At 43.0% G+C, this 13573-nt stretch overlaps 2 protein-coding genes across 2 annotated transcripts in view; one reads left to right on the plus strand and one right to left on the minus strand.

The window, feature by feature from the left end:
• The first annotated feature begins 2782 nt into the window (after positions 1–2782).
• Positions 2783–7196, plus strand: cbr4 (carbonyl reductase 4). The gene is made up of 6 exons (XM_079158607.1): positions 2783–2861; positions 3840–4043; positions 4678–4798; positions 5228–5364; positions 6336–6470; positions 6560–7196. The coding sequence occupies exons 2-6, from the start codon at positions 3899–3901 to the stop codon at positions 6742–6744; spliced, it is 723 nt and encodes a 240-aa protein (XP_079014733.1). The 5' UTR covers positions 2783–2861; positions 3840–3898; the 3' UTR covers positions 6745–7196.
• Positions 7197–8599: 1403 nt separating this feature from the next.
• The window catches only part of palld (palladin, cytoskeletal associated protein), a 63415-nt gene continuing 58441 nt past the window's right edge, over positions 8600–13573 (minus strand). The window contains 5 exon segments of the mRNA XM_079157393.1: positions 8600–10443; positions 10788–10921; positions 11085–11250; positions 11359–11566; positions 13157–13289. Of these exon segments, the coding sequence (XP_079013519.1) occupies positions 10283–10443; positions 10788–10921; positions 11085–11250; positions 11359–11566; positions 13157–13289 (802 nt within the window). The 3' untranslated portion in view covers positions 8600–10282.

Consider the following 13573-nt stretch of genomic DNA (forward strand, 5'->3'; position numbering starts at 1 on the left):
CCAGTAACCACCGACCAGGTAACCACCGACCAGGTAACCAGACCAGTAACCACCGACCAGGTAACCAGACCAGATAACCAGACCAGTAACCACCGACCAGGTAACCAGACCAGTAACCACCGACCAGGTAACCAGACCTGGTAACCAGACCAGGTAACCAGACCAGTAACCACCGACCAGGTAACCACCGACCAGGTAACCAGACCAGGTAACCACCGACCAGGAACCACCAACCAGGTAACCACCGACCGGGTAACCAGACCAGTAACCACCGACCGGGTAACCAGACCAGTAACCACCGACCAGGTAACCAGACCAGTAACCACCGACCAGGTAACCAGACCAGGTAACCAGACCAGGTAACCACGACCGGACAGGTGAGTCTCATTCAGGAGGAAACACAGACAGGCTGCCACATCCTCACCGCTCAGTATTTCAAAGAGATTTCAATAAATACATGTTCAAAGAGAAGGTCCCTCTTCAATACTAGAGGACAGTTTTTACGGCTCAATTAAGGAAAATAAATGTATATAAAAACAGTACCAGCTGCCAAAAATCAAAGAAAACATTCAGGTTTCGTTCATGCAGGTCTGACACAGAACTGAAATGTGAATATTTGTAAAATCCACGAGGTGAGAACTACTATCTTTATCTCAGGAAGTGTGTTAGTGTTGTGTAGTGTTGTGTGTGCAGGGTTACAGAGAAATATCTGGTGTGCACTCATGAAAGAGGTGAGCATGAATAGATCAGTAAGGTGTGAAAGATGTGAATAAATGAATACAAATGAAGCTCCAGTTTCTCTCTCTGACACACACACACACACACACACACACACACACACACACACACGAATTGAGATAGAAAATACATATAGTTTATTGTCTGGTGTTAAGCCGAGAGTTATGGCAGCAGTGGGCGTTAAATATATTAAATATTTGTATATAGAGGTTTTTCACCTCATTGGCTAATTGACAAATGACTGAAGAAGAAACTAAACTGCTGAACCTACCAAAATAAAAGAAGGAAAAAGGAAAAGTTCTTTGGTCATTGAGGGGAATTCAGTTAAAAATATATTTTTGAAGTAGAGAAGCTGCAAATATTCTTTGAAAATAACTTGTCACAGTTAATTAATGAGCATCGAGATAAAGAGTAAATACAGATTTAAGCAGATCTTAGTTTGGGGTTGTGTTTTTTTCTGATTTAATTCCTTCTGCTCGGAGTCACGGGTCGGCTCTGCGGCGCTGAATGTGATTTAACCTCACAAATCAGTCCTGCAGAGGTTCTTGCTCTGATTGGAGAATCCAGGAGAAAGCCGCCAACTCCTCTCCATCACAACTCACAGCAGAGACAGCTTCGCTCTGCTGGTGAAATATATCTCCACGGGAGCAATAAAGCAAAGACGGGAGAATAAATGACTGCAATTAAGAGGCAAAGAGCAAGTTAGGGCACCGTGTGTCGGTATAAATATATAACATTCTAAAAGTTAAGTCAGAGTAGAACTGTGATTAGAGTATAGAGCAGTATGTTTACCTCTACAGTATATTGAAAAGACATAACAGGAATATTCATTCCTCAAAGACAATTTGTAACTCATTTTTCGTGCATTTTGGATTCAAGGATAGTTTTTGTTAGTTTAAGTTGTATTAGTGACGTTAGTTAAGTTTAGTTTACGTACTTATTTTAAGTCCAACCATGATGTTTTTTTTGTGTGGTTTTGTTGCCTAACCTTAGCAGCAGGCATTGGCGGTTGAGGGCCATTTACCATATTGTAGAGACTATTGTTGCTTTCACAACATATTTACCCAATATTATGAATATAATGACTGAGTGGCTAAAGGCAGGTAATGGAACAGTCTGGGAAGTTCACAAATGTACATGACTTTACTGTAATGCAGCCTTTAAAACCAGGAAAAGACATTTATGACATATTTCCATATCTAGTCTCATATCACGATATTGATATAATATCGATATATTGCCCAGCCCTAATAATAATAATTAAGTACAATAAGGTCAAGTTAGTTAAATAATTGTGTTCCCATGTCCCACTCAGTCCTGACACCTTATAAACATGTGGGACATGACACAAGTCACACCATCAACAGGAAGTAGAATCATTTGAGTCTCCTGAAGGCCAAAAGTAAGTTCTCTCACTTTATTTTATGTATTTTTAATCATATCGTATAAATGATAATGTCAATCTCAATCAATCCTGTAACCTAAATTATTTCTTATGTCTTATTTTTTAAAGAAATGTTCAGGTAAACCACTTAAAGGTGCTAAGTGTTCTTGTGCTATTAGCATTGATGCTATGTGGCTACATTTCATGTATTTGCTAATGCTATGCTACTCATTTGAGCCATCTTCCATTTAAAAAGCTTAATTAATAATAAAAAAAATGTCCTGAGATTGCTTTCACAGTTTGAATAGTTAAATATTAGTGTTATTAGATATAGTTCTGAAAAAAAAGATAAATAAGGAACTTTTATTTTGAAAAGTTACAACCTGCAAATGTCACCAATTCAACGGAATGAAAAATGCTACTATGGCCATTCTCGGCTTCGGTACATGGCGGTTCCCCGGTATATTCTCTATTTTAGGGGTATCGAACATCTCTGGCTTTAAAAAAAAGACCTAAACCTCCACAAAGACAGATGAGAAACATTGAAAGTCTGTCCTGTTTTCGGCTTGTAGTACTTTATACTTCTGTGTGAGACCACTACCCCATCTATCGGTTAACGACGCGCAACGCAGCGAAACAAAGAAACAAACATGGCGCCGCTCAGCTGAAACAGTACGTTACACTTATTTACAGAAGAGGAACCCGGTTTATCCGACGAAGAACAGCAGCCGAAGACAAGGTAAGCTGCAGCTAGTGCTATAACATGTATCACGCTATCACAGTTAGCTAGCTGAAACCTGCTAACGTCACTAACGGCTAAATGACCCTAAAATATATCACGAGACTGACCTCACTGAGACATTTCTGATGACATCAGCTCACCGTGTGTTTTCATTTCTGTTAGTCTGTTTTATGTCTAACCAGTCCTCAGTACGGCTCAAGTATCTCATCTTATTTTATAGTATTTTCTTTATTCCTTATTGGTTTTTATTGATGTGGATGTATGTGTTTCAGAATACGGTTTATTGCCAAGTACACATTCAAGGACTTTGCTTTGGTGTAATAATGCAGAGACAAGAAAAATAAATATTGAATAGAATAAAATTACAATAAATAAAATAAGTATACTACTGGAAAAAAAGAGAGAAATATGTACAATGTAACTGCTTAAAATAATAGAGCTATGCAGGAATGTGCAAGAATATATTCTAGAGGACGTGCAAAGGTTCATAGTATTATGAAAGAATATGCAATGAAAATAGATTATAGTCTATTAATGTAACACAGATCCTCACTTTAGTTGATCTACTGTCTCTGGGGTAAAGTGAGGATTAAATGAGAAAATACTACTGGAATATTTTAATATGCAAGAGACATGTTACTGTTTATAACACATGGAGTTTATCCTCTGCTGGACCGGGTCGCTTTAAAATAAATAAATGAGGAATAAACCCTCTTCTCCAGGCACCACTAGAGTCACACATGGAGAAGTTTTCCTTCAGCACGTTTCTTTACAGAAATCTCTTTGGTTATTTAGTGAAATTGAGGAAAAGATGAGCTTTGAGTTCAAATAAACCCTGAAAGTAAACTTGTCCCATGTGCGTTTAGACAACTGACTACTTAAACATAAAACTGCTTTAATGTTGTTTAATGCATCACGTTGCATTTGTTCACATTTACTTACACTACTTGTATTTCTATTTCCTTTTGCACCAAGGAGCAAAAGGCTCTGCTTCAGCCTCCCTCGTCTCCTTTACGTTGGGTCCTCGGTGCGTCATGTCCAGGCTGGCGGTGGTCTGTGGCGGCTCCAGGGGCATCGGGGGGGCGGTGTCCCGCCTGCTGGCCGAGAGGGGCTGCCGGGTGGCTGTCGTCTCCAGAGACCAGGACGCTGCCAGAGCCACCGTGGCATCTCTACGTGGAGGTACGGAGACGCACTGATACGCACATGTTTCAGTCAGCAGCACGGAAACATCATGAGCCGCACCAACAACTGAGCTGCTTCTTCTTCTCCTCCTTTCTTTACCGTTCATACAGAACAGTTCAGCAGCAAATTCAAAGCGCTTTACATTAAACATCACAAGAAACGCATTATTAAAGTTCATGTAAATACAATTTAAAAAAGGTCATTTAGGAGCCAAGAGAATAGTGAACGTAAAGAAGCTTAAATAGAATAAAAATATTGCAGTTTATTTTTATATTTACAGTAGAATGTAACGTACATTTATGCAGAAGGACAAGATGCACTGTGTCCAGAGGAGCCTTTGAAAAAACAAAAACATTAAAATAAATGTGTGTGAGCTGTGAGAACTGTGTTGTTTCTCTTCAGGTCATTAATTCAACACTTCTATTAAAAACATTTACACTGTGTTTTCTGTTCCGTTGGTAAAGTTCTATAGTTTAAACACAGAGCACTGATTTGTTTTGTGTAACGATGTGTGTGTATTTATATATATATATATATATATATATATATATATATATATATATATATATATATATTTATAAAGCAGTCTTGTGGGCGTTAACGTTGTCACAGAGCTTCTGTTTCTCTCCAGTCGACCACGTGTCTCTCAGCTGTGACGTCTCCAGCGAGCTGGAGGTGAAGAAAAGCTTTGAGACGATCCAGAAGACGTGTGGAGACGTCTCTTATCTGGTCAACGCTGCCGGCATCAACCGGTGAGTGGCTCTCCACCTCACTGCTCTGCTGACCTCCTGCTGTGAGGGAGACACTGTTGCATTATGGGACGCTTTCAACTCAATCAAGTGGAAATGTCACATTATTGAGCCTACTGATGTTATGATGGCCCACTGAAAGAAATACAATACAATGCTTTAAAACACGTTCATCAGGCAGAATAAGAAACTACTTTAACTCTGTGACATGTGACGAACTTTTTACATCGGTTGCACATAACTTTTTTTATTTAGTTAAAATCTGTGTGTGTGTGTGTGTGTGTGTGTGTGTGTGTGTGTGTGTGTGTGTGTGTGTGTGTGTGTGTGTGTGTGTGTGTGTGTGTGTGTGTGTGTGTGTGTGTGTGTGTGTGTGTGTGTGTGTGTGTGTGTGTGTGTGTGTGTGTGTGTGTGTGTGTGTGTGTGTGTTTTCAGGGACGCTCTGCTGCTGAGGACCAAACCGGAGGACATGTTGGCCGTGCTTCACACCAACCTGCTGGGCAGCATGCTGACCTGCAGGGCGGCGCTACGCAGCATGCTGCGCACTCAGGGAGCCGCCATCGTTAACATAGGTACTGCTGATAACTCTGAGTCCTCCATGACGAGCATCATGTGGTCACCAGAGGGCAGCGTACGTCCTCTCTGCTCTCTTTAGAGTCACCCACGTTTAAAAGTAAAGACCCAAACTGTTACTTTATGTTCTTACAATGATGAGATTAATAGAACCAGTGGCTGACTGGAACTTAGGAAAATGATTTTAGTAGAGAGAACTTAAAAATGTCTTTTGTGCAGAATAACACATTTAGAATGACGTAAATCATAAAGAATAGAAAAAACACAAGATGAATATCTTTAATAATTTCTTTTACAAATGAAACAACATTGTCCCCCAGAGTCCACAAGTATTAATAATGTTGTTGGGAAATATGGAGGCTCCACGTGTTTTATACATTAAACTATTCACATGTTTCCGCCTCTACTTCAGCCTCTCCTCTCCTCTCCTCTCCTCTCCTCTCCTCTCCTCTCCTCTCCTCCTCTCCTGCTCTCCTGCTCTCCTCTCCTCTACTCTCCTCTCTGTGTTCACTTCCTGAAGTTCAGTCAAAGTTTCTCTGATTTGTGGTCACATGACTGTTGGTCTCAGAAGAATCAATCATGTCTTCATAGTTTCACAGTTTAATGTTTTTACACAATCTGGTTAAAGTGAACTCTTTATTAGAGGAGAGATTTATAATTGGACTTATAGAATATAATATTTTTGATCAAATATCAAAATGTTAAGCTTTGTTTCGGCTGCTTTTTCTGACTGAAGCGTCACACGTGATGTGTTCAAGGACCGTCAGAAAGATGAAAATCTGATGATTATGAGGGATTTTCACAGCTTGTAGTTTTGGCGATTGTGATGATTGAGATAAGATGCTTTTTTATCCCGCCGGTGGGTTTTGGGCTTCAGAGGGTTAAACTTAAAGACATAAAAAGCAGTTTTATTTTGAAACATGTCAGTCGTACTTCATAATCATAATGGTTGTGTGTTTGCTGGTTGCAGGCTCTGTTGTGGGCCTGAGAGGGAACGCTGGTCAGTGTGTCTACAGCGCCAGTAAAGCCGGTCTCCAGGGCTTCACGCTCTCTCTGGCGAAAGAAGTCGCTTCACGTAACGTCCGAGTTAACCTGCTGGCTCCAGGTACAAGTACATCCTTCATCTCTCCTCTTACCTCACCTCCTCTCCTCTCACGGTCTTCCTCACCTCTCTGCCCTCTCTCACACTTCCAGGTTTCATCCGCACCGACATGACCGCCGGGCTGAAGGAGGAGGACGCGGTGGGGGTGCGCTCTGTCCCGCTGGGGAGGTTGGGTGAGCCGGAGGAGGTGGCCCAGGCTGCTCTCTTCCTGTTGGAGTCGCCCTACGTTACAGGACAGGTGCTGGTGGTGGACGGAGGGCTGCAGCTGGCCATGTAGGGAAAGAAGACTGAAAAGCCTCACTCAGGTCCTGTTGGTTTGAGACTGTAGAGGAAGTGGTTCAGACACAGAGCTCTGATGACCGAGGAGCATCTGACTGAACATTTACACTTAAAAAGATGTTGAGCATCGACCTCTGACCCTCTTGCTAACATATCCGTTGCATCTGTCTGTCTCTGCATTCTGCTGTGCAGAGGATTGTGGGTCAGAAAAGCATTCTGCATTCGACATACTATGATATTGGGATGTGTTGAATCTTTTATATCTTGAATAGAGATCTAACTAGCTGCTGTATATCTGAGTGAGATCTGTTTCTCTTACTGACTGACGCTCATAAAGAGAAGGAGGTTCTCCTTTGCCTCTCCTCTGTGTGTTAACATACATGTGTATGATGTGTGAGAGAGATGGATGTTGGCCCACAGTGAACAACCTGTACATTAAAGGTGACTTTGCTCCACTATGGGTGATTATACAATGATTATATGACTCGGAAAATTACTGTCATGAGTGATTGTTGAGGCGTAATAAAGAGCAGCAGGGATGACCTCGTTTTGTACTTCAACAGGAAGTTAGCATCTCTGATTCCCTCCATAAAAAGTCAATGAGATTCTTCTATTGTATTTTTGATTATTGCAGAAAAAACGTTTATGATTCTTCCAGGTTTTGCTCATCAAGATAAACTTCACTAATGAACTCCACTTTTATAATGTTTGAAGTGTAACGTAAAAAGCTAAAGTTAGTCTATAGAGGAACTCCACCACGGTCACATGACTTCACGTCTCCACCACTAGGCTAAAGGAGGATTAGTGTTCTAGTGAGGACGTCGTCTCATTTACACTCTCTTTAAGATCCCTCAGAGCGGCGTTCACTGACCTGTTTTATAATCAGAGAAATAAATATTTGTGTTAAACACAGACCTGATTTATATTGTATCCAAACTAGGTGCGGTGGTGTTTGTGCAGGTCGGACGGGGCAGAGCTGTGTTGATGTTTGCAGTTCCTTGAAAAAGTCGTGGCCCCCGGGGGCTCGTGGTACTTTAAAGCGTCCTTGACGGTAGCAAAGGTACCTGAACGCAACGTAAATCTTTGCACTGGTTGTAAAAAGGCCGTAACTTGTTGTTGACACAAGAGACAGAAAAACCACATGTCTCAGAGGACCCCGGTCCAGCTGCTCGCTTGTCTTTCTGCTGAGTCACTCTGTCCAGCTGCAGTAGGCGTGGCCTAATGTGTGTGTGTGTGTGTGTGTGTGTGTGTGTGTGTGTGTGTGTGTGCGTGTGTGTGTGTGTGTGTGTGTGTGTGTGTGTACGTCTGTGTGTGTACGTGTGTGTGTGTGTGTGTGACAGTGGGTGATGACGCTGCTGACTCCAGAGAGTCTGGCCCAGTCCTGAAGGTCCTAAATTTGATCAGTGGATTGAACGCTGTTGGTCTTTTTCCACGTCCCCCCCCTCATCTGGGGAGACCCCCTCACAGCCAGTGATTGCCCCCCCCCCCCCCCCCCCCCAGCCCACCTCTGGAGGGGCCCGTCAAAGGGGGCCAGGCATGTCGGGCTGCAGCTGGAGGACATTAGAGGTAGTGGAGGAGGAGGAGGAGGAGGAGGAGGAGGAGGAGGAGGAGGAGGAGGAGGAGGAGGTATTTTTAGCTCTGGGAATGTTTTGAGTGTCTGGTTACAGCTGTGGACGGACGGGGTCAGAGGTCACTTTCACTGAAACCTGCTGTTTACATCCAAAAAGTGAAATACTCTCCACTGAAAGTAGTGGATTACATTAACACACTGTGGCTGATGTGGCTGATGTGTTTCATGCCATTGTTTTTAATTCGAGCCTGCTCGTCTATGAAAACATCTCACGCTGTCTCTGAAGAGTTTGATTTTTTATTAACTTTCATAACCTAAAATAATATCAGGAGAAACAATCCATATACAGGCATTGATTGGCATAAAAATGTGCAAACACAATAACTGTCAGCTGATGCAAACTCTGAACAGATAATATAATATTACAGAGGTGACGAAAATAGTAGATATAAATATACCTTGTTTTTCACTTTCTACCAGCTTAGAGTGTTTTCTACCCCTGAATACTGTGTGTGTGTGTGTGTGTGTGTGTGGGGGGGGTTACATCCTGGAAACAGTCGTTTGGCACTGTGTGTGTGTGTACAAGTGTCCAGAAACAACATGCAAATAAGTTGTGTTTGCATTAATCCTGAAAGTGATTTAAGGCAGTAAATACATTTATAAAACGTCATGATACAGAAAGGTTCACATATTCACAAACATTTAGTTTTAAAACGTCAAGATTGTCGGAAGTTTTTTTTTTTTTTTTCATACAAAAATAAATTGGACAATCTTTGATGTGTGTGTGTAAATAAAGTGAAACCTTTGACAGAACAGTTCAACCCTTTCAAAATAAAACATCAAAGAAAAGAGAAAAATAAATCACTAAAATAAATGTCCCCATCCCTCTAACTGTGGAGGACTAAAGCTGCCACTGGAGTAATTAAATAAAGAATACATGAATTACTTCATAAAGAAAGAATATAAACATATAGCACGTGTTATGTACATTTATTTTTTTCAATTTCTGTCGCACATTTGATTTATTTTTTAATGAATCTGCACATTAAATGTTGATAATTGAGGATTTAAATTCCACATTTCTTTCTTTTATTCTTTTCTTTATTCAGAGATTTATGGATGTATTTATTTATTTATTTATTATAATGGCAACTTTAGTCTTCCAGACATATCAAGTGTTAACTTACATAAAAGTTGATGTCCATCATGTAAACCTGCTTTTTCTTCCGTCTTTTAAATATCGAACCTTCCTTAACAAACAAATCTCATTCTTTTCATTATTAAACCTCTTTTCCTTTGCTTAAAAACAAACAAACAAACAAACACTTCCTGTTTGTTAAGGCCCGGCCTTTGTCCACCATCTGTCAGCTCATCCGTGAAGACAGTGAGACAGTCTGACGCACAGTCAGATACTGTCGACGTCAGCGCTGCGCTGCACGTAGGAAACGTCACGGATACAATACTTTGAACCATTCTGTCTCTTTTGAAACAGCGCTGTGCTTCGTACAGTTACAGTATCAGTCTGTGCGTCACTTAAAACATGCTTAGTAAATCCTATGTTTCTTTTTTAAATCTGTATTTCTTTCCTTAACAGTCTTGAGAGGCACTTAAACAACCGCACAGTTCGTGAAACCTTCCAGAGCACATTTATGAACAGTCCGTCCTCGCGGTTTAAACACTTCAATCATTTTTCCAGGTCCAGTTGATAGAATGAAGCAACGGAGGATGAATTCTGTGATATAATGGGTTTGTGTCGTACTATAAAAAACATATGAAACCCTCTGCGGCCGCACCAGCTCGACGCTTCTTTAGTTCTGTATCGGCAGGTCAATGTCCCTCAGGTGGTTGTATTCTGCCTCCTCTGCGCCGTCATAAAGTATTTTGTCTCAGGAGAGCTGGGAACCAGGGCAGCGTTCAGGGTTATTTAGGGTTTCAGACGTCCCCCCCCTGTCCCCCCCGGTGGTCTCTACAGGTCGTCGCTCTCCACCAGGCCGCCGGGCTGCAGCGGGCTGCAGTCGGGGAAGAAGGCCGCCTTCACGTCCAGCCCTCTCTCCGTCAGCGCGGCGTAGCGGCTGGTGGACGGACGCACCTTCTTGGGCTTGGGGAGGTTCGGCTGCTGCCACTGAGCTGTGGACGGAGCAAAGGGGGGGGGGGATAATGTGAAGAGAGGAAACTGGCTACTGCATTTTAATTTAACTATTGGTTGATCTGGAGGCAGGTGAAGCCAAAGCTTCATGTGTTAAAGCTGCATTCTCTCTGGTGTCCACCAGGGGGCGACTCCTCTGGTTGTATAGAAGTCTATGAGAAAATGACTCTACTTCTCTCTTGATTTATTACCTCAGTAAACATTGTAAACATGAGTTTATGGTCTCAATCTCTAGTTTCAAGTCTTCTTCAATACAGCATGATGTTCATTTAGTACGTTATGGTTGATATAAAGCAGCACGTGTGTGTTTTTAGTTTGAACGTACTGTGGACGTCGAGGCGCGCGGTGCTGGACACGATGCCGGCTTCATTCTTGGCCGACACGGTGTACCAGCCGGCGTCTTCTTTCATGGCTGGCTGGATGATCATACACAGGTAGCCACAGTTGTCCTGGTGTATGCTGGAAAAAAAGGAAAAATGACGCGTATTTAAAAGGGCCAGCGTGTAGGATTTGGCGACATCTAGCGGTGAAGTCGCATATGTGTCTTAAAGCTGCATTCTCTCTCATGTCCATCAGGGGGCGACTCCTCTGGTTGTATAGAAGTCTATGAGAACATATTTACCTGATTCTGTCTGTGTTGTGAGTGAAGGACTCGTTCTCCCTCTTCCAGAAGATCTGTGGGTAGGGAACTCCTGTGACGCGACACTCCAGTCGCACAGGATGACCGTCGGCCACGCTCGTGTTCTGCAGCTTCTCCACGAATGTCGGGGTCTTGTGCATCTCTTTGGCTGCAGAAAGAGTGAGTTAATGAGACCTTTTTTTCCTCCAAAATCATTTCCAGCCGCCACTACCGCTACTGCTGCTGCTGTGTTCCTGTTTTTAGTTTTTTTTTTTACCTGCAACGATGAGCTCCAGGTTGAAGGAGTTCTGCCCGGCTCGGTTGCTGGCGATGCAGGTGTAGATGCCGGCGTCGCGGCTGGTCACGGGTTCGACGACCAGCGAGTGCACGCCGTTCTCCCGCACCAGCATCTTGTGGGAGGAGTCCGGGCGGATGGTCTGCCCGTTCAGCTGCCAGATGAGGTCCGGAGTGGGCAGGCCGCTCACCTGCAAGGTGGACAAAAAAAACAAAAAAGCATGAAAATTGACTCGGTGTGCAGATGCTTGTTGGTCACGTGCTTGTTTTTGTTGGAGGAAATGAGGACGTTAGCTGCATGTGTTCTGAGGAGGAGCTGTGTGCTTATTGGGAGGAGAAGAAGCAGCAGCAGTGTTTAGTTAATTAATCCGTCTGTGTGGTGTTTGGTCGCTTTGTCTCTGGAGTAAAGAGCCGTCTCTCTCTTTGCAGAGAAACCTACTCCACCTGGAACATGTGCTTATGTTTGGTGCTGCAAAGAGTTTACAGATATCAAAAAGGAGATTAGACAGCGATGAGTATTTATGGAAGCGGCCGGACTCACTTTTAGAAGTTTGGGACATTTTGAGCACGGAAAGTTTGGAAAGCCACAAATGATGTGGAAATAAATATTTGCTGTAAATATCTTTGACATTAAGAGGCTCTGTAGGAATGGAGACTCTCAGTTCAGTCTCTTTACAGCGAGTTAAGTGTGTTTTATTTTGTGACATATAGCAGCTTTCAAAGAGTTTCCGGGTGATGATGAAGATAAAAGAGAGAGAATGAGCTGGAGGGGGGGGGGGGGGTAATAAACCTGATCCCACTTAATCCCTGAAAGACGACACCGCTTGTATTCTCTTTGTCTGCTCGGAGGCTTTCAGAAGGCGAGGAAGTGATGAAACATCTCCGCTAGCTTTCTGTTTTTAGTTCATTAAAAGAGAAATGTTTCTTTGGCAGCTCCGGCGTGGAGCCTCCCTGAAGGCGATTCAGACACTGAATTAAAGGGGCGGATCTGAAACGTCTCTCTTACTGTGATTAACAGATTCTCTTTGGTCCTTTTCCAGGCACGTCTCGGTTGTTTAAAATCGTCTCTCTTTCGTTGCTTTATCAAAGACTAGCAGCAGGGACTGGATGCTGCCTTCACCTACAGGCAGGACGTTAAAGCGTAACTAGCTGAAAACCAAAGTATATGTGTATTTAGTTGTTGATTGATTCAGGTGACTGTCCTCTGTTGGTTGGAGCTGGCTATTACAATTTAATTTGACTATCGGCTGATCTGGAGGCAGGTGAAGTCGATGCTTCATGTGTTAAAGCTGCATTCTCTCTAGTGACCACCAGGGGGCGACTCCTCTGGTTGTATAGAAGTCTATGAGAAAATGACTCTACTTCTCTCTTGATTTATTACCTCAGTAAACATTGTAAACATGAGTTTATGGTCTCAATCTCTAGTTTCAAGTCTTCTTCAATACAGCATGATGTTCATTTAGTAAATGATGGTCCATTTAGAGTCACACAGACCATAAAGCAGGGGATGCTTTAGGGGCGGGGCTACACGCTACGTCTACTTCTTATATAAAGTCTGTGAGTCAAACAGGAAGTTAGCATCGCACTGCTTCCCTCTACAAATCCGTTTTTTTAAGTTTTGAAAATGTCCTTCAGTCAGCAGCAGCGTCTCGAAGCGCCGACCGAACTCTTATTTACGTCTTTTACCAATTGAAGCACCATTGTGACGAAGATGTGGACCTCCCCCCCCCCCCCCCGTCCATCACATCGTTCCCCCTCGTTGGCCCAGGTTGTGTATTTACCTTGCAGTCCATCCGGCACAGTCGGCCCTCCTGAACGATGAGGTCGCCGGGCGCCTGCAGGAAGTGGGGCCGGAAGTGGCGCTCTTGGATGTTGTCGTTCTCGTCACCGCTGTCTCTAGACCTGGACCGGGGCCTGATGGAGAGACGGGGAAACGCACCGCATTTAGGATTTAAAATCAAACAAGTAAAAAGACACATTCTGTACGAGAGTATCACCAAATACCAGCTTTTAGAAGCGTTTCATTTCAGCCTTTTGACTCTACAGGCAAACCCATCGTTCTTCATGTGCTGGTCAATGTAGAGATTTTGGTCTATTTTTCTTCCATGATTCATGCGTACTTGTACATTATATATTTCTCCTTTCATAGACATAACATGATGTATTATCGGACCTTGTTTTTGCTCTGGCCTCCTCCC

Source organism: Pholis gunnellus, assembly GCF_910591455.1.
Source record: "Pholis gunnellus genome assembly, chromosome: 4".
Taxonomy (NCBI): domain Eukaryota; kingdom Metazoa; phylum Chordata; class Actinopteri; order Perciformes; family Pholidae; genus Pholis; species Pholis gunnellus.